The sequence below is a fragment of the Pan troglodytes genome, chromosome 7, assembly GCF_028858775.2.
Source record: "Pan troglodytes isolate AG18354 chromosome 7, NHGRI_mPanTro3-v2.0_pri, whole genome shotgun sequence".
Taxonomy (NCBI): domain Eukaryota; kingdom Metazoa; phylum Chordata; class Mammalia; order Primates; family Hominidae; genus Pan; species Pan troglodytes.
Genome location: NC_072405.2, coordinates 152,779,849 through 152,805,056, shown reverse-complemented (window position 1 = coordinate 152,805,056; position 25,208 = coordinate 152,779,849). Strand labels below are relative to the sequence as shown.

The following is a 25,208-nucleotide window of genomic DNA, read 5'->3' as shown; positions in this document are numbered from 1 at the left end:
ATTCTCCCTGGTGGGGTCCATAGGGTGGGAGGAGTCTTCCAGGCCCCCACACCTGCTGCAGAACCCTCTTCCTTCACTCACAGAGCCATACTCCCACAGGTCCCAGAGAGGAGAGCACCTGGCTGAGGGTGCACAGCAGGTGAGCTGCCTCCTCCATAGCGTGCTTAGCCTGTGCCATGCCAGGGGAGGTGGGGGACTCAGCACGGCCTCCAGGGCACAAGGGCGGGACAGGGTGGCACCTGCCCACAGCACAGGAACAGGTGACAGGCCCTTCGTGGCTGCCCTGTCACATGCCCTAACTCAGGACAAGGAGAGGAACCTGGACTTGAACTGGTGGTCAGATTCCAAACGCCCCCATCCCCCAGACTAAGGCCTCCTGCCAGGACTGTATGGGGCCCAGGTGCTCCGGGCCTCAGTGGTCTCATCTGCTGAAGGCATCCCACCACCCCGATTCTGAGGCAAAGGCACAGACGGGGTCCTAAGAGGTGGGCCTGACAATGGGTCAGGGTGGCACATCCTGCGGCACCCCCCTCGCCGTCCCAGCCCAGCCCCCACGCGGAAGCCTGAGTGACGTGGAAACTGGCAGTGGGCGGGAGACAGAGGGTGTCCAAGCCAGGCTCATCGGAGGATGCCACTCGGTTCCCATGGCAACTGCTGCAGCACGCAGCCTTTCAGGATAGACCCAGGTTAGGCCTCAGCTGCCAAAACACCCACTCATTTCAGGGCTGGTTACCTTGGTGACCCAGGTGGTGAGGATGTGGTAGGGGGAGAAAGGGCGGGGGCACATCAGGAGAGGCTTCGGAGGGGCGGGACACTGGCCCAGAGGATGGATCACCCTGCCCCCACAAACCAAGCCTGACCCTGGTCACATACTGAACCCTGACTTTGGACCCATGCTGAGCCCTGATCCAGGTCACAAGCTGACCCTGGACGCATACTGAGTCTCGATTCTAGTCACACACTGATTCCTGACCCTGGTCACATATTGAGCCTTGATCCTTATCACAGACTGACCTCTGATCCTGGGCACAGAATTCCTGATCCTGTTACATACTGAGCCCTGATCCCAGCCACAGACTGATCCCCCATCTTGGTCACACTCCTGCTACTAATGAACACTGAGAAAATGGTAGCTGCTATTTTTATTCTTGTTTTGTTTTTGATGTGTGTCCCCTCACTTAGCTGACACTCAGTAAATGTTTGTCTAGTGAATGTATCAATGCCAGGATGGAGCCCCTGGGGTCCGCAGTGCAGGGTGCAGAGGTGTTCAAGCCACCCTTCGCTGGGTGGCCACAGTGTGTCTGAGCTGGGTGGACAGTGAGGGGCAGCAGAGGAGCAGCAAGCAGGCTGGGGGGTGGGCTGCCCCTCCAGGACCGGAAAGAAACCGCCTTTCTTCCCCCACTCAATGCCGGCTCTGTCTGGAAGCCTCATTTCCATCTCATTAAGGGGATGAATAGAGCCAATTAACGGCCCCAGGCAGCCTGGCCACCCAGGGGAGAGGGTGCTTGGTGAGAGGCCTCCTGGTGTCCTTCCCACCCTGGCGCCCCAGACTGGAGGCTGTGAGCTCCCCACAGCCCGCACCCCGACTTGGCTGGGATGGGGGTGCGGGGGAGCACAGGGGGCGTCCCTCCCTCCAGCTGGGCCTCCCTAGCTTCCGGGCTGTTCTCTGGAGGAGAGCTGTGCACTTCTGTCTGTCGCCAGCAGAGGTCTCCCGAGTCCAGCAGGTCGGGCAGCATCGGGGCTGGAGGGTCAGTTCTGCCATTCCCGCCCTGCTCTGCCACCAGGTCCCAGGCACCCACAGCGTGCCCGAGGGATGACCCCACCTCCAGCCCAGGCTCCAAGTTAGGGTCTGTCTTGGGGCACCAGACTCCTCTGAGACCTAGACCAGGGCCCCCTGCACGGACGTGGAAGGGAGGGCCCCGGAGGGCGGATGGGGCGCCCGGTGGCCTGACTTAGCCCACCTGCTGCCAGCCGCTCCTACTGGCGGTGCCCAAGTGGCTGGTCCCCCTTCCTCCCGCCACAGAGGCGGGCACCAGCAGATCTCAGGATGGGGCTGAGAAGCTGAGCCCACCATCCGGCAGGCCACTTCCCAGGTGAGCTAAGAGCGAGGAGCCTCTTGGGGCAGCGGGGCTCCCCGAAACCTGTCAAGCCTCCATCTCCTTAAAGCCTCACGTAGGCCCTGCTAGCAGGTACTGTCCCGTCTCCAACTCTCAGGAGGGAAACTGAGGCTCCCTGAGCTGGCCGAGTCTTGTTGCTTCCTTTTCTTGATCAGGCAGGTGCTCCTTGGCCTGAGAATGGTGCCCTGTTTACAAGCCTGAAAGCCCAGGGCCCATCCCGGAGACCTTGGACAAGTCTCTGCCCGCCGCCCGGGCCCTGACCCCGGTTGTCTGCTGCCAGCTCCACGTCCTTTCTCCCCATCTTTCTGGGAAGTGGAACCAAAACACAGCGCCCTGACTCTCAGCCTCTCTCGCAGCCAGGCGGGCGTGGGGTGCGTTCTGGCTCTGAGCGGAGGAGGTGAAGGGCTGAGGGCATGGTGGGCCCAGCATATCATTCCCATGGGGCCCCATCCTGCCATCCCCATCTGAAATGGGTGTTGTCTGTGATGGGGACTGAAGCTTTCTTGTTTTCTAGATTTTTCTAAATTGGCCCTTGTGCAAAAAGAGTGGCTCCCCTGTCCAAGCCAGAAACCCCTGACAGTGGAGACCTTGGCACCTTCCCAAGCCCCTCGGTGCTTCCTGTCACGGTGAGACTACCTGGAGTCCCAAACTCCACTCCAATCCTGACTCCCCTCCAAATTCCAGCCCAGGCTTTGCCGCTCCCTCTGCCCCTGCACACCCCAGACAGGCCTCCAGATGCCTCTTCCCAGGACTTCCGGGGCTCCTGGGGTTGGGGCTGAGCCTGTGTCTCCAACAGCCTCGAGAGTGAGTGTGGGGTCACTGGGCAGGTGGGCCTGGGCTAAGCCTGACTCACCCTGGAGGCAGGGCAGGGAGGGGGAGGTCACCCCATCTCCGTGGCCGGTCACAGCCCCTCGGCCAGCAGTAAGCCTCCCACACCCCTGCAGGATCCAGGAGCCCAACGGAATGTGTGGGTTCACACTCCACACCCAGTTCCAGCCCAGCCTCCCATACCCACTCCCTGTGGGCACACAGAGGACGCACACAGGGACACACAGGGATATACACTCAAGGACACACAGGCACACAGACCACACATAGGGACGCAGGGACACACACACAGGGACACACACCACAGAGGGACACACACACAGGGACACATACACTAAATTGGCCCTTGTGCAAAAGGAGTGGCTCCCCTGTCCCTCCTTGTGCAAAAAATGGCTCCACACACACCACACGGGGACACATAGGGACACACACACACACACACAGGAGGACACACACACTTGCTCCCAGGCCCCAGGACGCTGCTTTTTCATGATCTTCCATGTCGCTCGTGCAATAAAATTCTTTAATTAAAACATGAATATTTAAAACAACCCTTGAGAGAAATGGCCCCACTCACCCTAGGCGGAAAAATGCAAAGGGAGGCAGTGGGGAGGAAGTGATGAGGGCCAGAGAGAGCCGGCAGGAGAGGGGCCTGACAGCCTGGGGGACGGTGGGACGTGGGGCAGCGCGAGGTGGAGGGGAACAGTTGCTTGGCCTGAGGAGTGTTTGCAGAGTCTGACGCGTGACGTGGCCATGTGGCACTTGGACAGGCTGTGCGGGGGGCAGGGCTGAAAATGGGCCACGGGCTGGCCTGGGCTGCCTGCTTGCTCCTGCACTTGGCTGTGTGTTGCCTGCTAGGGACATCGACGGATGGACAAGCCTGTCCCAGTGTCCCCGGGGCCCACAGCGAGGGCACAACGCTCCCTGGGCACAGGTCTCAGCTGGCAGGATCTGGGGTCAACTCTGCCTCCGCTCAGCTGTGTGTCTTCTGAATGGTCACCTGCCTGTCTGGTCCTCATGCCACCCCATCCCCCCACGCACACGCACGTGCACACACAGAGACATACACACACGCATACATTCACACACGCACTCATTCACACACATGCATGTGCATGCACTCACATTCACACACAGGCACGCACACATTCACACACACGCACGTGCACACACACGCACTCGCATTCACACACATGGGCATATACACACATTCACACACATGCACACACATGCACGTGCATACACACACTCATTCACACATGCATGTGCACACACATTCACACATGCACGTGCACATACACACTCCCACATTCACACATGCATGTGCACACACATTTACATTCATACATGCACGTGCACACACACATTCACTCATCTGCACGTGCACACATTCACACACATGCACACACATCTGCACACGCACACACATTCACACACATGCATGTGTGCACACACACGCACACACATGCACGTGCACACACACGCAGTCGCATTCACACGCACGTGCATATACACATTCACACACGTGCACACACATGCACGTGCACACACACATTCACACATGCACATGCATACACACTCACATTCACGCACGTGCACACATTCACACGTGCACGTGCACATACACACTCCCATTCACACACATGCACGTGCACATACACACTCCCACATTCACACACATGCATGTGCACATACACACTCCCATTCACACACATGCACGTGCACATACACACTCCCACATTCACACACATGCATGTACACACACATTTACATTCACACATGCACACGCACACACACACTCACCTGCACGTGTACACACATTCATACACATGCACATGCACACACATTCGCACATGCACACGTGCAGACACATTCACACACATGCATGCGTGCACACACATTCACATTCACAGATACACATGCACACATTCACACATGCACATGTGCAGACACATTCACACACATGCACACACGCACAGCTCTGAGCAGAGCTCACTGCAGACGCCCTAGTGTTACCACTCGATGGCAGCGTCAAGGGGCTCTGCCATCAGCCTGCCACTTACAAGCTGTGTGGCCCTGGCTGCTGCCTTAACATGTCTGTGCCTGATTTTCTCCAACGTGGACTGACTGAGTGCCTGCTGCTCCCAGGTACTGTTCTACACGTTGGGGGGCACGTCAGGGAACTGGCAATGCCTGCTTTGTGCTGCTTACATCCTGGCCTGGACAGTCAGAAGTGGACACAACAAATAAGGGAAATTATGCAGTGTGTTGAGAGGTGACACATGTGTGCAGAGACAGAGGCAGGATAAAGGGTCAGAGAGTGGGCCCAGAGCTGCTGCCATTTTCAACAGGACGGTCAGGGTAGCCTGCAATGAAAGGTCACATGTGCGTGAGGACTGGAAGGCGGGAGCCCTGCGGGTCTCTAGGGAAGACTGTTCCTGGCAGAGGGAACAGCTGTGTGAAGGCCCTGAGGCAGAGCGTGCCTCCACAGGAGTCTATCTCCCGTGCAGGTGCCTCTGGCACAAAGTAAACACTCAATAAATGACTATTACTACTGAGATCACTTTTGCTCCTGTGGTCCTGGAAGCATCAGGGCCTTCTGGGCACAGAGCATGGGCACTAGGGTCCGAACTGTCTCTGGGCCTGGGAGACGACATTCCACCCCATCCTGCACAAGATGACAAGCTCCCTGCTTCATGTTGCCAGCAGCCGAGTCAATATGCCCTCTAGCCGTCTTTCCACAAAACCAACGGCCCCTGCCCCACAGCCTTTACCTGTGTTCTGTCAAAATCGCTGCACAGAGCCCAGCCTCGATACATACATTCACACCGTGCATGCATGTGGCACACACACGCACATGCGTAATGTACTGCACACACGCGCGCACACACACACACACGCACCCATACTTACATGGGGGCACCCACACCACATATATGCATGAGCACATATGCACACACGTATGCCATGCATGCAAACATGTGCACATGCCACACTTGCACACACACATGCATGAACACACATGCACACACAACACACTTGCATGAATGCATGCGTGAACACACATCCTCCCACCTCTTTCTGAGCACCACCTCCAAACATTCCCTTTCTCAGAATCTCCGTGCACACCTCAAGCTGCTCGAATATCCCTGCCTCCAGTCTGTCTCTGCTCCCTGAGCCCTCTAGAGTCTCCCTGCCTAAGAATACGCGAGGATATTGATATTTCATCGTCAACATCGCTTCTGCTTAGAAACACTTCACCCCAGTTCTCATTCATCAGGGCAATCTAGGAAACAAGATATTTTTACCCTTCCTGTTTTAAAGACGAGGGGCCTGAGGGGATGAGAGAGCTGATGGAATTGGCCCAGGGACACACGACAAGCCAGGTCAGGCTGGGATTTGAACCCAGGCCCTGGGGCTCTGCAAAAGTGGCTCAGAAGCTATTTTCAAGCATCCATTGCCCCACCCTGGCCCTGTCCTGGTGCTCCAGGTGTCAGAGCTGCTGGTTCACATGACACTGCCAGCTGGCTGCCTCACAGGCAGCTCACACTCAAGTCCCACTCTGACCTCCAGATCTTCTTCTCCCCTGCAACCCCCAGCCCCACTTCCTCAACTCAGCTGACATCCTCATTTCTGGTGGGACACCTGGGAGGGGTTCCCTGCCCATGTCCACATCCTTTCATCAGTAAGTCGATCATCAGCTGCACCCCAAGGCCCTCCTCTTCCCTCCCACTGCTGCTGCTGCGTCCTGACCAGGCCAGTGGCAGTCCCCTCCTGAATGCCGGCACCGGCTGCCAGCCCGTCCCAGGCTTCCCCTCAGGGCTGACATCTCTTCTGCACTCACAGCCCAACCATCTGGCTCTTCTGCCCAAAGCCCTGCTAAGGCCCTTGGGTTCCCAAGATAACGTGGGATCTCCCACGGGAGGCCCGACCACCTTACACCATAGGGTGCCTGCACTCAGTAGGTGCCCAGTGAGGAGTGAAGCTCAGCGCTCCCTCCGACACCCACGTCACACAGTGCCCCAGCCTCTCCACGCGTCACATGCATCTGTCCCCCCAGCTCTTTCCAACAAGCTCCACGCTGTTCCGAGCACTATTAGGAATGGCAGAGCTGCTGCCCCCTGATGCTGCTAAGGACCAGCTCTTCAGTAGTGGGTGTAATCTTGGGCCGGGCCCCTGAGACCCATCAATTGGAGGAAAACGCTCTGCAAAGGAGTTGGTATTCTGCCAAGGAAGGAACCAAGGCTCCGAGGGGTGAAGTGACCAGGAGTGGCAGACCAAGATGCACGGCCAGGTGTGCCTGTGACCGCTGGGCCCAGTCCTCCTGCAGCCTCCCACCTCCCAAACCGTCCACCGCCCCACCTCTACTCCCTGAAAGAGCCATCCATACTCTACTTCATTCTCTCCCCAGTCCCCCTGACACTCATCCCTGCCACACCACAGAAGCCACCCTCACCAAGGCCACAGTGACCTCCACTCTGCCTGGTGGGGGCTTGGTCCTCAGCCCCTCCCACCCAGCCGCTGGCGGCACCTGACGCAGCTGAGGTGCCCACCTGTCCTGAGACAGCATGACCACTTGGCTTCCTGGCCCCCCACTGCCCAGGGGCGCTGCCTCCCTCCTCCTCGGGCCACTGGAGGGCTGGGCCGAGCCTCACGCCTGTGCTTCCTTCCTCTGGCCCCTCTCTAGCCCCACTCACGGCCTCACAGAGGCTTCTTATCTGGGATCTATGGCCCCGTGTTGTGGGTAGAACCATGCTCCAGCATAAATGGCTTCCTTTGTAGCCCTGCGTAGCCTATTTTGTGCCTTTAAACACAAAATTCTGAGGAGGAGTCCATAGGCCTCACTGGCCCCAGAGAAGTCAAGGCCCCTGGGTACCCCTAAGGGTCCCATTGCCCCAAGATGGCCCTCCAGCCTCGAGTACACAGCCCAGCCTCACCCCCAAACACCCGATGTACGCAGTCAGCCCCTGCCTGGCATTGCAAACGCAAACCCCTCCAATCCCCCAATCTTCCCAGATGCTAACACCAGAACCCTGGGCTTCCTTTTCTTTCTTGCACGTCACCCATCAGCAAGGGGTCTCCATGCCCTAGGTGTGTACGGGACCCATCTCCTGCACTGAGGCCCACGGGGCCTCCACAGGGCTCTACCCCGAGGACGCTGCTCCTGCGCACGCTCCTGTCTCATGAGCAGGAAAAGCCAGTGTCCCAGAGGCTGGCAGTCCCACAGGACTGGCCCCTGCCCCTCTGTGCTCTCCGGGCACAAAGCCACCCAGGCCTCGCCACTTGCCGTTCTCTCTTCCTGGCATGAGGTTCCCCCACCTCTCGCAGAGCTTTGAACAAGGTCCCTCATCCTCGCAGCCTCCCTGACCTCCAGGTACAATGGCAACCCTGCCATGAGGGGCCAGCCCTGCCCGGTTCTAGTGCAAGGCTCTCATCACTGCCCGAGGCCTGGCTGCTCGTGTCTTCGTGCTTAGGGCCTTCCTCTCTCCCTTACGCAGCTGCCTGAGAGCAGGGCTCTGGAGGGTTTTCACTGCTGCAGCCGTGGCCCCAGCACCTAGAGCGCGTGGCAGATGGGATTCATCCACCGAGAGCATACTCAACCTGAAACCTCATCTCCTGACCACGTCTCCACAGAGCCCACCTGCCGACCCTTCCACGCAGCCCGAGTCCCCAGGACCATCATCCAGCCCCAGAGGCTCCTGCAGTCCCCAGCCTCTGGCCCATTAAAGTTGTCCTGCCGGAGAGAAAGGGCGGGCCCTCTCCCAGCTAGGAGGATGACCCTTTCCCATCCTGGAGGGAATTAGGCCTTCAATGCTCAACCAGCACCCGCCGTGTGCCCGGGCTGGCCCTGCACACCTACAGTGACCTTCACTCTTACTCTGTGCACGGGTGGATGGAGCAGGCGCCTGGGAGGGTGCCAGGGTACACACTCCCCAGACAGCGGTCCTAGCAGGGCAGCACTGCGGAAGAAGACCCTGGCCCACCTCATGCCCACCCACCTCCACCTGCCCGCCCACCTCTTCTGTCCGCCCACTTCCCCCCATCCGCCAGCCTCCCCTGTCTGCCCACCTCCCCCTATATGCCCACCTCCCCTGTCCGAAGGTTTCCCCGCCAGTCACTCACCTGTGGCGCCGTGCCCGCCCCGGTCCTGGGTCAGGCTGGTGAGGCAGTTTTCAGGGCCACCAGCCACCGCATCTCTCAAGCAGACATCCCCGCGGGGGGGCAGGGGTCCCGCGGCAGGGCCGCCCGCCTCTCCGCCCAGGCAGGCGCAGGGGGTCTGCATGATCCCGCAGGGGTGCGAGCTGCGGCTACCGGCCAGACACGCGTCCAGCCAGCGGCACAGCATCTGGCAGGCGGCACGGCTGGGGTTGCGGTTCCCCACCACCAGGTACTCCACGGAGAAGTCGTCGGTGGGGCCCGGCGGCCCGGCCCGGGGCCGGAGTCCGTCGTGCTGGGGCGGCTGCTGGCGCCGCATCTGCAGGAACTGCTTGCTGGCCTGCAGGAAGGCCAGGGGTGCGGAGGGGTCGCAGAGCCGCAGCACCTCGTCGAAGCTCTCCACGCCCAGGTAGGTGCGCGTGGACTCGAGGAAGGAGTCGAACTGGTAGGTGCGCACGCGGCCGGGGCCGCTGCAGGGCACGGGCGCCTTGGCCACCTTCATGTAGAGAGTGTAGCGCCGCGGGTCCGGGTTGCGTAGCGTCCAGGAGCAGCGCGAGGCGTTGGCCGGGAACACGGCGGCCGCGGAGAAGTAGCCGAAGAACTTTCCCTGCACCAGCGTGGCGCACGGCTCGGGCCCGGGCCCCGCGTCTGCTCCGGCGGCCGCCCGCGCGCGGCGTCCCAGCAGCAGCAGCAGCAGCAGCAGCGAGGCGAGGATCCAGACGGGGCCCGGGGCGGCGGCCTGGCCCCTCATCCTAGCTCGCGGGGCCGCCGGGGTTCCGCGGGCTGGGCAGGCAGGCGCGGACCAGGTCTTGACATGCCAGGGTCCGGCGGCGGGCAGGGCCGGCCCGGTGGGGGCAGGGAGGCGGGGCAAGGGTGGGATGGGAGAGGGCCCCGCTTCAGGTGACAGAGAGGGCAGCAACGGCTTCTAAAGTCCAGGGCCCTGGTGCCAGCCTGTGGCCACCAGCAGCAGCTGGAAGAGAAAGAGCAGAGGGTCAGAGTGAGCACCTGGGGAGACGTGGGCTCTGGGCATGGGGGTGAGCTCTCTCAGAGGAGGCAGCTTAGCCTGCTACCAACGAGGGCAGGAGGACTTTGGGCCGCAGACACAGGCCCTGGCACCCTCCCAGGCACCTGCTCCGTCCACCTGTCTGTCTGCCACTCACCAATGTGACCACCTGCAGGGGCAGCAGCCCAGCTTGGGGAACAAAGTACCTCCGCCTCCACCCAAGCCTGAGCAGGGAGGGGCTGGCAGTCCACCTGGGGCTTTTGGTGGTACCCCTTTGCCCACGCAGCCTGGCGTGGCTCCCGGGGGCCCTGGCCTGCCTGCCCGCTCGCTCACCACGCTCTGCGTGGCTGCCCCTCTGTGAGTGGAGGGTGTAGCTCTCTCAGGCTCTGTCTTTCCTGCTGACCTTGGTCCCTCCTCTCTAACCTTCCTCCTTCCCAGGAAGATTCTGCAAACCCCGTGGGAAGGGAAGTGGGCCCGGAGCACAGGAGAAAGGTTACTCGGGCCATTCCCCAGCCTCCCGTCTGGCCCCCGAGCCCTTTCTAAAGGCTTGGGGAGCAGGAAGGGGGTGCAGAGCCTCAATAGCAATGACTGGATCTTTGGGGTGAGGGGAGTTCAGATTTGGTGCCCCACCAAGACTGCCCTCTGCAGCCTCCAGCGGCCTGTGCCCAGCTGGTGCTCCTGCCAGGAAGCTCTCTTTCGGCCCTCCCACGTGTGCCCTCGTGCCCTAAAGCTACAGGCACAGGGCCTGGGGAGGGATGGAGGGGGGATGGAGCCACCAGGAGCCACCTCACCTCTGCCCTTCCTCTGCAAGGCTAGCATTACTTCCTATCATTCATGATGGGAAAACTGAGACACAGAGAGAATCCATAATTTACCCGTCACAGTGAGTGGGTCGGAGAACCCATACGTGAGCCCCAGGCTGACCCTAAATTTGTGCCACCAGGAGACACCTCCCAGCTCCAGGAGAGGGCCCAGGTTGAGTGACTGCCCACTCACAGCACCACGGGTGAGCAGAGGTACAGCGAAGGCCCTGGATCGGGGGCTGCCCTGGGCCCAGCGGGCATCCACCTCGCTGTGGACCTTGGCAAGTTCCTTCTGCCTACAGACCTCAGTCTCCTCACCACCCCCAAGGCCTCTGGCCAGGCCGTCCATCCCACCCAGCAGTTGAGCCAGTGCGGGAGGGAGGGGAGCTGTAGCCAGTCCCCCTCCCCCAGGCCACCCGGCCTCCTGGTGGGGATGCCTCCGCTCTGCTGACCGCGCAAATGCCGGTCGCCCGCCCACGGGACTTGCCGCTTCCTGCTGCCCGGGCCCAGCTGGCTGGCAACACAAGGTCGGTCACTGCTCTGCAGTCCCCTCCTGGCGTCCTTCCTGCACAGCCTTGTAGGCAGAGCAGGGAGCTGGGCCCAGGCAGCCTCGAGGTCTGGCCCCAGCCTGAGCAGAGGCTCTGAGCCCATGGGAGCCAGGAGGCCGGAGGCTGGACTCGGGCTGTGCTCCTGACTGCACAGTGGCCTCGGACACATCTCTCACCATAAAGCCTCGGTTTCTCCATCTGTAAAGTGGGATGGGCACCCCACTGCTCTCAACAAGAGATTAAGAGCTGGGTGGGGGAATTTTAGCCAGGGGGGTGCAGGAAGTGCTCCCAGCAGGGGGAGGAAACTGACTGGGGCTTCTGGATCTGGGAACAGACATGGCCCAACCTGGCCCTCTGTGGTCTCATTCCTGGCAAACATTCTGGGCTCCCAAGAGAAAATTTTTTTTAAAAGGGACAAACCTACAAAACAATCTTCCCATCCTGGCGCATTCGTGGCAGACCTGGGAAGATGCTGCCATGTCCCCTGCCTCCTGGAAGCCCTCCTCCAGTCCTGCCCCCAGACACGCTTGGCTGGGTGGGCTTGGACAAGGCATGGAAAAGCCGGGCTGTCCTGGGCGCCCCCTCACCATCTCATGGAGACGAGCAGCTGTGGGCAGGTCCCACAGCCAGAAGGCCTCCCCAGCCTCACCTTGCGCTACAGTCCCGGGGTGAGCCCAGTCCTGGGTGAGTGTCGGCAGAGCCTGGCAGAGTGCCAGTCCCACCTGGTGCTGACCCCACGTGGCCTTGACTCCTCCACAGGTCAGCCAGCCTCACTGCCCCATATGCCCCTCCAAGTGCCAAGGAGGCCCCAGGCAATCCTGTTAGCCCTGACCCCGAGTTGGTGTCACCCCCAGATGCACCACCTTCACCCCAGAGGGACCCGCACAGCTCAAGATGCCAAGGCCCACCTTTCCCCTCCTCATCCCAGGCCCTGGCAGCTCCACCCCATAGCCTTCCCAGGGCGGGGCAGGTTCTAGGGGCCTGCGGTGCCAGGAGCAGGCACAGGAGCTGGGGTGTACAAGGACCAGCCTCTGTGGGCCTGCGGCCGGGCACGGAGTCTAGGGCCTCGGTCATCCCACCTGGAAACTGGTACAGCCTGGCAGCCTGGAAGGGGAGCACAGCCTCATAAGACCAGCTGGCCACGACGCGGCTGGTGTCCGCAACGCCGTGTGGACTGTGCAGGCCTGGGAGGGGTGTCCCAGGACAGGTTCCAGCTTGGTGAGAAAACACGGAAGAGTCCATCCCAGGTTCACAGGGAGATAGGATGTGTGCCAGGCACTCTGTCACTGAGGCACCCTGTTACAGATCCATTTGACAGATGGGCATGCTGAGGTCCACAGAGGGGCCATGCCTTGGTGGAGGCTCACAGCCGGTACCGGGCACCTGAGCCTGGAATGCAGCTCAGGCCTGCGGGTCACCGCCCATGCTCTCTGCACAGCACGGCCCAGCATGGCCCCAGAGCAGGTGGACGAGGGCCTACCCCTGCCACTGTCCCCGGGCCCTTGAGAGCTGAGCCGAGTGGAGGCCTCCTGGCATCCCCTAGGGCCCTGGTATCACCGGTCGCCCCTCATTGTCACCAGCTGACTCCACGCCTTGAACCCTCTTAGGGTATGAGGCCCACCCTGTAGGCAAGAGGTGGCAGAGGGGATCAGAAGCAGCCAGTGCACCTATCAGAACCGCCCCTTAGAAGGGCCACCCTGGCAGTGCTGGGGTCACCCTGGGGTGATGGCGAGGGAGTGGCATGAGGGCCAGGAGTGGCCATGGGGAAGGAGAGTGCTCAGGAGGTGGAAGGGGGAGGCCCCAGGACCAGCCAGGCATGGAAGGTGCACACGGCCCACTTCTGGCCTGGAGAGGGAGGAGGGAGGAGGTACCTTCAGGGAGAGGGGCTAAGGGCCAGGCAGCGCAACTGCCCAGTGCCCTGGCAGGGACCTGGGGCCTCGGCAGACTGTCTTGGGGCCAGGAGATGGCCCAGAAGTGTCCATCCCTGGGATTCTTAAACCTTGAAGCCCTGGGCTTCCACAGGAGGGACCACAGGGGCCATCAGCAAGTCAGGGGGGTGTGGGGAGAGAGGGCTCAGGTTACTTCCCGGCTCCCCAGCATCCCCTAGAACATCTCTGACTGAGCTGCTCCCCGCCCAGGCCTTGGGAGAGGCCATATTGGCCGGAAGGCTGGCCCGGCTGATATGAATTTGAGACCCACAGTACTGGCCCAAACCTGCCTTTTCTGGCTGGGCCACTGGGCAATGCTGGGCAGGAGCCCAGGCCGTTGTCTTGGCTGATGGCCCCTGAGCCTGCCAGTGGGCACGGGCCTCCCCACCTGCCACACTCACCCCCTGCCCTGCCCCCAGCAGACCCACCCATCCCTGAGCCAGCCGAGGTCTCCTGCACCCCACCTGCCCGCCACCCTCCAACGGGGCCACCCCGGAGCCTTCTCACACCAAGGCAGGCCCAGGCGGGCAGAGAGCTGGCCAAGGCCGGGGGCGACCAGGGACCATCTCTTCAGGCTCCTGTCCCCCCGACGCCAGGCCCCAGCCGGGCACTGCAGCCCAGGTCACATGGCTGCAGTGTTGGCCGACAGTCTAGCTGAGATGGGGTGGGGTGTGCAGGGGAGACTCCTGATCCCTCCTGGCACCCAGGGTGGCATCCAGGAGGCGTCAGCGCCTGAGTGGGGCCCTGAGGATGAGTGGGTCCCTCTGCCTGCTGGGGGCAGGGGTGGGCCTGTGTAGTGTCTGGGCCAGGAGGAAGGTCAATGTGGACAGGGTCACAGGAGACTTCCAGAGAGCAAATGGGGGAGGGGCTGGTGGCCTCTGCTGAGATGTGGAGGGGGAGAAGCAGATGTGTGTCAATGTGTGCACAAGTGCATGTGTGCATACGTGTGTGCCTGTGTGTGCCCGTGCATATGTGTGTGCATGTGTTCCTGTGTGCCTGTGAGTGTGCATATGTGAGCATGAACACACACATGCGGCACATTTGTACAAGGCCACGTGGCTGTGGGACAGCCTGGGCTTCGTGCTGTACTTGCTGGGATGTGAGGGCAGCGGGGACAGAGACGGGGCTGGGAGAGGAGGGTGTGCCCCAGAGGGTGCGTTTAGCCAGAACCACACACAGTCACAGCCTTGGAGAAAGGGGTCCAGGCCTGAGCCAACAATGGCTCCACCCTGGGGCAGCTGCTGTGGTATCTGCACAGCTGTACCTCTGGCCTCAGCTCCCCTGGGCTGGCTCACCCTCCTCCCCTCGGCCACACCAGCTCCCAGGTCCCCTCGGTTGGGAGGATCCCCTGGGAGCCCTGGGGGTTGGACCTGGCCCTGGTCCCTCAAAATCCATGCTCCGTGCTTCTCCGTCAGATGCCTTGATTTCCCCAGCAGGCTTTTCCAGCCTCATCCTCCAAAGGCGTGTTCCATGCAGCAGTCAGGGACCCTGAAGGTTGAGGCCGGGCTGACCCCTGAGCCCACCCCATGCCAGGCCTCCACTATGAGGACAGAAAGCTCCGGGCATCCAGGCAACAGGTGACAGGGTGGGAGAGGCTCATGGGTTGCCCCCATTGCTGGGGGACCAGTGTGGGCGCTGGCCACTCCTGTCTTTAAGTGTTACAATTTAATGGCAAAACTGTCACCAACTCTCTTGCAGAGAAGTGGGCGATTGTCTTGGTCCCCGAACCACAGGCCACTTCTCTGGTCATTGGTTTCCATATCTCGACCTGGATAACAGCAGCTCCCGTTACCCACTGCCCCTCAGCTTCCCAAGGACAGTGACCAATTACCAGCAAAGCCCTCACAGGTTCCTGCCTTTCTCATCACCTTCTCCAGGGTCAAACTGCCCTTGTTGTCAGGAAGTTCTTTCTGGTGTCTAGCCCCCATCCCTTCTGCTGCAGAGGAGGCTGGCCAGCTTCTGCGAGGTGGCCTCAGGGAGGGCGGGGGGTGCCACTGGTCTCTGGGCAGAGGTGACAGGGTGAGGGCTTGGGCTGGCAGACAGGGGACCCAGAGAGGTGGGGCAGCAGGAGCTAGCCACGCTGGGCCGGGAAGCAGAGTTGGGAGCCACAGCGTGGGGAAGAGGGCACCAACGTTCACTACACACTGACCGCAGGCCAGCAACGGGCCTGAGATGATATACGAACCCCTCCTTCAATCTCACAGCTTCTGCATGAGGTGGGCAAGGCAGTAACCCCCATCACAGACACCCTCAGATGAGAGGCACCACACCCGCCTCCCGCCGCCATCCTGGGCCTGTGCAGACTGCACACACGCACCCCACCCTGCCACCAGGCCTGGGTTCCAATCACACCCTGCACCTCGGTTTCCCCACCATCCAACCCGGGGCAGTGGATGCTGTCCAAGGCCCTTCTCTCAGGGGCACTGGGGCTCCTCCATGAGGCTCGGCACCCCATGCCCGCTCTGGGTCCAGTCCACACTGGACAGACCCGACCCTGGGCCCAGGCCTCCTGCGTCCCCTCCCCGCCCACCCTAGGCCACCAATGGCATCCCCAGACACCAGCCACAAAAGGCACTCTGTTGTCCTGCCGGCCCTCTGAACAGTGCCCGCCTGTGTGTCCTGAGAAAAGGCTGCACGGGGGGAGGGGCGGGGTGGGCGCCCTCGTCACTGACTGCCCAGGGGGCTGGGAGGCAGACGGCTGGCCTTCCCCGCTCAGGGTGCCCACGGCCCCCATTCAAGCGGCCTGGTACCGGAAGCAGAGGCAGCACGGTTCCCCGCCTGTGAGGTCCTGGCAGGGCCCCTGACATGGGCCCAGGACAACTTATTTGCGTGTCTCAGGGGTTCAGAGCCATAAGAAGTGGGCCAGAGAGTCGGGGACTAGCCAAGTCGAGGAGGGGGTGCCGAGATAGCCTCCCCCCGACAGGGTGACCCCCAGATGCCACCTGTCCTACCCCAGCTTGTGCCAACCACACCCCCACTGGTCAACCTGCAGGGTAGCTAGGCCTGCCCGTAGAGAGCCCAGGTCACGTGCCACCCACAGCAGAGGCAGGCCAGGGAAGCCTCTCTTAAGGGTGGGCAGGGCTGCCAGCAGGGTCGGACCCCCTGGGCGTGCGCCCCCAAGGGTGTGGGAGCCCACCATGTTCACAGAGCCTGCCAGGCCCAGCCCCACCCAGCTGCCTGGGCACAGGGGTGCCCAAAGAATCTGGCCAGAGCTGCTGGCCGGGAGAGAAAGACCCTTCTTACAGAGACCACTGTGGGGCTGAGGCAGAAGGGGCCCTGTCCTGTGCCAAGCTCCACTCTGGCTGGCCCCATGCTCTGCCCTGGCACACAGACCTTCATCTGACCCCCCACCTGCAGAAGGCAAGGTGATCACAGCCTGCAGTTCCCCAGACATGGATACAGGCCCAGAGGGACCGACCGGCCCCTAGTGACTCCAGGGGAAGATAGGAGCTGTGTTACCCCTCACCCTACCCAACTGTACCAGACCACCTTGGCCCAGCGTCAGAGGCCAGCTTTCCAACGGCCCTCAGGTTCCGGGCCTCACTGCATCTCCCGTAGTCTACGGCTCATCACCCCAAGCCACCTGCAGGCCCTAAAGATGCTCCCCGTGCTAAAGCTCCTCTGTCCCCGCCCTGCTGCACTGAGGTTCCAGGCACACCCCGGGGCCGGTCCGAGGCCAGAGTGAGGAGGGCTACCTTGCCTAGAAGTTGCCCTCGAAGGCAGGGCTGCCCACCAGGCTGGTGAGCCCCTAGCAACAGTATGGGGACCTGAGGAGGAGGCTGCACTCAGCCTGGACTCCAAAGTGGCTGGTCTCCTGGCTCGAGGACCCCTGAGAGGAGGCTGTATCCCGGGAGCAGGCCCCAACCCAGGCCTCCCCCCCACCACGGCGGGCAGGCCTGCGGTGTTACGGTTATGTGGCAATAGGGAGGAACAGCTGCAGCCAGGGCCCAGCATTTGGGAGGAGCGAGACTGAGGGAGAGAGTAGGTGTGTCCAGTAGGTGAGCAGCCTCGGCGCAAGGAGGGGCTAGAGGATGCAGGTGTGGCCATGTGTGCTGCACATATGTGTGCGTGTGTGCGTGTGGTGAGTGCAGGTGAAAGCTGTGCAGGTGTGAGTGGTGTGTGTGTGAGCGAGTGTGAGGAACAGAATGTGTGTGTTCCAGCTGAGTCACACACGTGAGTGTGCATGTGGCATGTGTGCTTCGGGGGGGTGAGGAAGTGTGTGCATGTGCAGGGTGTGTGCATGCTCCTTTTGTGAGTTATTACAAGTGTGTGTGCACACTGTTCAAGGGCTGTGTGCACATGCGTGTGTGCAGGTGTATGTGAGCAAGTGTGTGCGCACAGAGTGAGTTGCCAGCATTGGGTCTGCACACGTCTTTCAGGTGTGCGAGGGGCAAGGCGGGTCTATGTGTGCATGTGGGCGCGCTGTGGTGGAGAGGAAGGCTTTCTGGAGGAGCTGCCCGTGAGATCTGGAATGGGCACAGGGACAGGCTCTCTGGGGCTGGGGAACAGGGAGGGGGTGCAGAGTGCAGGGGCCCTTCTCCTCCTCCCTGAATCCCATTCCTTTTCCCCGGGGCTCTGAAATCCCATTGAAATGCGTTCCTCTGGGGTGGCCATTAACCCCGAGCTGGAACTGGGGCCTCACCAAGACTTGCCTGGACAGCCCTACCCTCCCTGGCACTACACAGGCGCTACCCTGGACGCTCTGGCACTCTCCAGGACAGGCAGGTAGGGCCACCCACCCTCCTGTCACAAAGATGCCAACTTAGCCTCAGAGAGGTGCTGGCCCAAAGACCAACCGTGTGCCCCCAGGGCCCGGTGGTCGGGGGTGGGGTGTGGGCTTTGCAAGCCTCCTTCCCCGCCTTGCACCCAGGCCAGTGCCCAGCCAGCGCCATCTTCTCAGCCTCCTGGCCGCTCCTCTGCGTTTCTTACTTCAAAGACCCCTCAACCACATGTCTCAGTCAAGAGTCAGCACCCCCAAAACTGGCCCACAACTGAGTGAGGAGTGGGGGACAGGCACCAGGACACAGGTTCTGTCTCATCTCAAGGTCCACCCCAGTCTCTGAGCTCCCAGTAATCCCTGGGTCCTCCTGACCTCAGCTGCGCTGGGCCGGGACAGCTCAGTTGCCTGGTGGGCTGCAGGGGACCAGCCTGCCACATGCTCCTCTCCCAGGAAGGCAAGTGGTTGGGGGCCTGACAGCGAAGCTGCAGAGAGGACTTCTGTCGTGCCCTTCCCCTGACCAAGCCCCAGAGAGGGATGCCCGAGAGGACAGAATGCCACAAGCAGGAGGACAGCCATGGGGGCCAGTGAAGGGGACAGGAGCCTCAGGTGGGGGCCAAGGTGACAGCGATCATGCTGAGGGAGGTGGCTGTGAGGGGTGTCCAGGTGCTGCTGAGGCGAGTGGGAGTGATGGGGGGAAGGTGTTTGTTGGCTTTGGTGTTGGGGATGGAGGTGGGGTCAGATAGGAATGATGGTGCAGTGTGGTGCTGGCAGCAGGGTGCGGCTGAGGTAGCCTCGGGGGCAATGGTCGTGGGGGTGATGGGGTGGGGTGAGATGGTAGGGGGGCAGTGAGGGTGCTGGTGTCAAATATGAGGGTGCTGCGGCTGGCGATGAGCAGGACAGGGGACAGAAGGGGTGGGTGTGTGCATGTTTGTGTTTGTGAAACCCATGCAGGGAAGGAGGGAGGAGGGGCAGAGGTCTCCACCGGTCCCTCCAGGCAGGGTAGCCCCGAACAAGAGCCTGTAACGGGGTAGCAGAAGGCAAGAGGACCAGGGCTCTGTGGAGGAAGGAGGTTAGTCCTTTGGTACTGATCCTATTTTTTGTTGCTTCCTCAATTAACAGAAATGAGTTAGTATGAAAAAAGAAGAGAGGGAGGGTGGGGCAGGAGTGGAGATGTCCGGAGCTGCCTCCTCAGTGGCATGTGCTTTGCGGGGGAAGGGGGATCCTCACCTTAACCCCGAGGAGTGGAGCACAGATGAGGAAAGGAGGCGCTGGGGCCTGATGAAGGTCACAGAGCAGAACGCAGGGCCAGCACCCCCTGGGTCCCACTGCCAGTCTCTGCCTGCGGGGGCCTCCCTGCCCCATCCCTGGACATGAACATCCAGGCTGTGTCTTCTGGATCGTGCGGTCTGTAGGTCTGAACCTCCGCTCCTTCCCCTCTGCGTGTGTAGACAGGCACACATTGCGGGGCGGGGGTGCCGTGTGCACCTCACGGTGTGCTCGTGCTGACCCATGTCCTCGTGAGCCCACAATGGGACGCAGGTTTTCGGGCCGTGGCACCCTGGTGTTCCGTGTTTCTTGCCTTTGTGGGGACACGCGTGCCTGCTCTCGGTGTCTGCCTGCACCTCACACCGGGGTGTGTGTTGGTTTTGGGTGGCGTCGGGGCTGGCTGCCGCCCGCCCACTGTGATGAATGTGGCCTGCGTCTTGTGCAGTGCAGCTGTGGGCGTGGCAGCGGCACTCAACAGGCTGTGCACTCAGCCTCCTGATGCGCCCTATGACCTGGCGGCCCACGGGGCGCCCCATCTCTTTGGCATCCCCATCAGGCCAAGCCACCAACCCTGTTCGAGACCCTCCTATGGCTCCTGACAGCAGCTCCCAGAACATGGGCCAAGACCTTCAGGGCTCAGGTCTGGTCCGGACCCCTCTGCAGCCCCTGTCCTGCCTCCCACCTTCCTCTCCAGCTCTGGTCTATTTCTCACACCCGCACAATGCCCTGCCCCAGGGCCTTTGCACTGCCGGCTCTTCCTTCTGCCCGGACCTCTGACCCCTTCATCACCCACCCACCTGCCCTTCTGTGGGACACCTCCTGGGTGAGCCCCACTTCTAGGCCTCTGTAGGTTGCCTTCTTGCACTCCCCAGAGCCTCCTTGGCAGAGCTGGTCAGGGGCTTTTTCCTGCATATTCCCGCAGCCTTAGTGCTTGGGGTGGGGGATTGCACAGGACCACGCCCTCCCCCTTGCCTCCTGCCCCCTGCCCTGCTCCCAGTTCGAGGGTGTTCACATGGGCACCCACGCGTCTAGTGAGTGCCACTTCCTCTGTGTGCACGCCGGCTGTCTACAGGGGGATCCCAGGCCTGTGCGTGTTTACCCAGAAGTCACAGCTCTGCCGATGGCGCAGCTGCAGCCAGGGAGGCCGGAGGCTTCCGGAGGACAAAGGGAGGGCGTGGGCTCGCGGGGCCGGAGGGGTTAACAATACCCTCCTGGTTCGGGGTCTTTGCGGAGGGTCGGGTGTTGGAGTTTTCCTCCCAGGGGTCCATCCCGTGCACACAGAGCAGACCCGGGGGCAGCCCAGAGCCAGAGCCGACGGTAAAACGGGGTTTGACTAAATCCTGCCATCCGGGGCCACACCGGCGCGAGACCCGCCCCCGTCACGCACACACATGTGCAAGTCTGCATGCCTGCACACACGTGCCCCCAGCCTCCCGGACGGGCACGCACGTGCATGCGCGCCACACATGGACACCAGCACGCAAACGCGCGCTCACGCCAGCGCACCGCACACGGGGACCGGGCCGGGCCGGCGAGGGGGGCTCTGGCCGAGACCCGAGGCGCGTCACGGGACCCGGCGGCGGGAGCGGACGGCGAGCGAGCGAGCAAGCGGGCGGGCGGGCGGGAGGGAGGTGGCGGCCGGGGCTGCCCAAGATGGGGCCGGAGCCGCGGGCCAGGCGCGGAGGAGACGGAAGGGGCGGGCAGGGCCGCGCGGGCGCGGTGCGGGCGCCCTCTCCCGGCAGTCAGCGGCAGCGCGCCGGCCCTCCGCCCTCCGCCACTGCGGCCCCGCGCCGGCCGCCTGGGCCTGGAGCCCCGCGGCGTCTCCGGAGGACGGGCTCCGCGCCCCACGACCCACTCCCGGAGGCGGGGTCGGGCCGACCAGGGGCAGAGGACGCCGCAGGAGGCTGCTCGGACCCCGGGCGCTTGCTAGGCCCTCCCTGGGGCGCTTCATGCCAGGCCCCGCGGCTGTGTCCGCAAGCGCAGATGGTCTCGGGACCCGGGCCACCCTGACGCCGCAGACCCAGCACGCTGCGGACCGGGCACGCTGGATCTCGGGACAAGTGCGGAGGGTCGGGGGCTGGAAGGGATCCGAGAGCAGAGCTCGCGCCCCCATTTCACGGACGCGGCCACCGAGGTCCGAGAGGGGCCGGAGCCTGCGGGAGAGGGAAGGGCCTCCGAGGGCTCCACAACTTGGCTGCGCCCCCTCCCTAGCCCGGGATCCGGATGAGTGCTGCCTGAGGCCGAGGCGACGAATCGCCCTCTATCCGCCCCCGCGCGGGACCCCGGCAGGAACAAGCGCCCTTCCCTGGGATCGGAGGCGGCAAACCCCAGGCTCGAGCCCCCCAGCGCAGCGCCCACCCGCGGAGCCGCGCGCCTCTCTGGCGCATCCCTGGGCTTCGCGGCTCGGCCCTCAGCCGCCGGGTCTCCCGGGCCAGCCTTCTGCCCCCCAGATCGAGGCGCAACAAGTCTGAAAGCAGCGCCAAGGAGCAGCTAGCGAGCCAAAGGGAGGGCGTGGGGCGCCGGGCGCTCCGGGATCCCCGAACGCGCGCAACGTCCGCCTCCGGGGACCGGGCGCGGGCGGCAGGCGAGCGGGACTGACTCGGCGGGCTGCGCACACCCCCTTCCAAGGCCCCGACTGTGCGCGGACGGGGGCGCGCCCAGGAACCCCCGCCCCCTCCTTCGCCTGCTTGACCTTGCTGGGTACTCAAAGCCGGACTCGGCGGCACCCCGGCGTGCGGGCGCAGAGTTTCGCTGCCGCCCACGGGAGGGAGCGGCTCGACCTCCCTCGTTGCCTCCTCGGCAGCCGGGGTCGCAGACGAGTGGAAGGCATGAGGGTTCTAGGAGACGTGACAGTCGCCTCCCCAGACCCCACACACCGTATACCACCTCCCTCCCAGATAGAAAAGGGACCCAGCTCCCCTTTCCCCCGCCTCCGCCCGCGCGGCCTCTGCTGTTCCCCCGCGGCGGCTCTCGCTCCGAGGGGGCGTGTGTTTGTGTCTGTGGGGAGAGTACCGAGGGTCTCCGTGGGTTCCCAGGATGGAGCGGGAGAGCAGATCTCCCAGCTCCCTCCCCAACACAAACGACAAGCGGCTCCTCTGGGGCGGGAGTGCAGGCCCCCTGCCCGCCCACACGCCTTCCTGCCTTTCAACTACTCCGGAGTTGCAGCCCAGGAATCTGCGCCCCAGACCCGGAGAAAGAACGGGGAGGTCGCGGCGGGGACGGGTGCTGAAAGAGGGCTGGCTTAGGGCTCTTCGGGTCCCAGCCTGGGCGCCTGCGCTCCAAGAAACTTAGAAGCCCAAAATAAAAGTGGAAAGGGGTAAGGTGCCCAGCGGCCTGGGGCTGGGGTGCCAGATTAGGCGTTCTCTTCAGGCTGCCGGGGAGTGGCCAAGCAGGAGCCGCCACGGCCAGGAGGAGGGACCCGGGCTCGGAGCCGCAGCCTCCGTCAAGCCCTCCCGGTCGCATCGCTTCGCGGTGATTCTCAGCTCCGCCGCCCCCTCCCGAGGCCGGAGGAGCTCTCTACCTCGCCCAGGGGGCCGCGGGGACCTACGGAGAGGTCTCCTGGCCGGGTCCAGAGCTCCCAGCCTCCCCAGGAGGGGGCGGGGGCCGTGCTCGTTCCTCGAGGCAGCTCCGCGCGGCTCCTAGCTAGCGCGGCGCCGGTGGAGGGCCGGCGGCCTCTGCTCACCGGCGACGCGGACCCGGGAGTGCTCGGCGCCCGGGAGTGCTCGGCGCTTGGAGCGGAGACGGCATAGGGCCGGCCCAAAGTTGAGAGTGGCTTATCCGCGCGGCCTGTCCGACCCAGTGGAAAGGTAGACAAGGAGGGAAGAGCGAGGGCGTTCGCGTGGGGGTGGGGGGCGCAAAAATAGCCCTCCGCCCGAAGTGGGGGAGAGTACCTCCAGGGAGTCTCCACTGCCAATGCCAGGTCTACAGGCGAGGGCTTCTACGAGCGAGGGCTTCGAGAAGGAGTCTGGGGTTTTCTCCTGCCTGCCCCGAGCTCTGTGCGTGGGGGGAGGACGTCTCGGGCCCTTACAATGTCTGTAGGGGGCCCTGGACGTGATTAGCAGGAGAGGGACACGCTCGGGGGCTCTCCGGAGCCTGCTGCGTCTATGTGTGGCTGTTGGGGGCCATGGGGGGCTCCCTTAGACCCCCGCCAGCGTCTGTGTGTGCTGGGGGTACAGCGGGAACGCCCTCCCCAGCCTGCCCTGTGCATGTGATGAGGAGGGGTGCCAGGCTGTGGTGTGTGGATGGGGAGGAGGCGAGCGGCGCCGAGGAGCCTCTCCTGCGTCCAGGGTCGCCCCCTCCTCAGCCTGCCCAATGCGGGCTCGCGGGGACCTGCCACATTCCATCGGCCACCGCTGGAGAAGGCAGGGGGCTGAGGGGGTAGGGGGTGGGGGTCCAAACTCCTGAGCTCTGAGCGCAAAACCTCGGAGCTGCGAAGCCCCAAACGGCGAAGTTAGGAAGTCTGGGCGCCCGCCCCTCCCCCGACCCCCTCCCACCCTCGCTGCGCCCCCACCCGCCGCGCCCCCAGCCCCCCGCCGGAGCCTTCCTTACCTTCCCCAGCAGCAGCGGCCCCGCCGGCGAGGACTCGATCCGGCGAGTTGCAAATCCCCGCGAGCGCCTCGCGTCGCCGGCGGCTGAGCCGGGCGCCGGACCGGAGGTGGGGGGGGCTCCTCCAGCCGCCGCCGCCCCCGGCCCGCTCTGGGCCTCGCCGGGACGCCCCCTGGAGAGCACCCGCCGGCGCACGCAGGCCCCCTCCCGTTCCCCCGCGCCTGCTGGAGCCCCCCGGGCGCCCGGAGGGTCCGGATGCCCGCGCTGCGGACGATGCTGGCGCGCGGGCCCGGGCCGGGCCAGGACGCGGCGCGGCCGCCTGTGCTCCCGGCTCGCCGGCTCCGCGCTCGCTCCGCCGGGGCCGCCGCCAACGCCGCGCCCGCCGCCGCCGCCTGCGCCCGCCGCTCCCTCTCCGGCCGCCGCCGCCGCTCCGCTCCTCTCGCCTGCCCGGCTCTTCTCGCCTTTTTTCCCCTTCCTGGTGGGGGGGGGGGGGGGCGAGCCAAGCCGAGCCGGGGGCGGGGCGGCGCGGGGAGGAGGAGGAGGAGGCCGAGGACGAGGAGAAGGAGGAGGAGAGAGGCGAGAGCTGCTTCCCCCCACCCGGCTGCCGGCGCTCCCCAATCTCTCGCTCTCTGAAACTGGATCCCGAATCGGGAGCCAGAGACTGCATTACGGATTACATCAGGCTTTATAGAGCTTCCAGATCACACATTAGAGGGGGAGCGCTAGCGGGGGGCGGGGGCGTGGGGGGAGGGGAGCGAGATAAGGGGGGGCGGATAAAATGCACACACGCGCGCACACCTAGGAGAGCCCGGTGCCTGCCCCGCGCAGCAGAGAAGCCAAGAGTTGGGTTCCTGCTCTCGGCCTTCTCCAGGAGCAGGGGAGTGGCCCCACTGGCTGGCTGGATGATGGATGGTGGACGGCAGGACGGACACACAGATGAATGGAGGGAAGGAAGTGAGGGGTTGTGCCTAGGCAATGCAGGTGCGTGGGTGGATGGACGGTGGACGGATGGATGAGTTGGTGGGTGTAGATGGAAGTGGGGTGGACGGATGGATGGACGGATGACTGGAGAGCTGGCGGGGGGACGATGGGGATTGAGGGAAGAGATGGGTGAGGATGGACAGGATAGGTGGGTAAGTGGATGGGCAGCACCCAGTGGAGGTCGGCTTGGCCGAAGGCTGTGCAGGTGCAAGGACCAGGCATGGATGGGGGTGAGAGCGGGCTGAGTGGGGGATGGGCAGGAGAGAGAGTGGAGGCATAGACTCCTGACCCCATCCAAGAGGGTCAGAGAGTG

The 25,208-nt window shown here is 63.4% G+C and overlaps 1 protein-coding gene across 11 annotated transcripts in view; it reads right to left on the bottom strand.

The window, feature by feature from the left end:
* The window catches only part of ADGRB1 (adhesion G protein-coupled receptor B1), a 99,183-nt gene extending 74,810 nt beyond the window's left edge, over positions 1-24,373 (bottom strand). For 4 of the 11 annotated variants that reach the window (XM_054657048.2, XM_054657053.2, XM_054657054.2 and 1 more), the window contains exons 1-2: positions 23,918-24,065; positions 9,069-10,071 (exon numbers count right to left, since the gene is read on the bottom strand). In XM_054657048.2, coding sequence (XP_054513023.2) covers positions 9,069-9,852 — 784 coding nt within the window. In that variant the 5' untranslated portion in view covers positions 9,853-10,071; positions 23,918-24,065. Of the gene's footprint in view, positions 1-9,068; positions 10,072-10,261; positions 10,639-23,917 lie in introns of those variants that run through there. The other 7 variants (XM_054657046.2, XM_054657050.2, XM_054657051.2 and 4 more) reach the window with 4 other exon arrangements.
* Between the last annotated feature and the right edge of the window lie 835 nt (positions 24,374-25,208).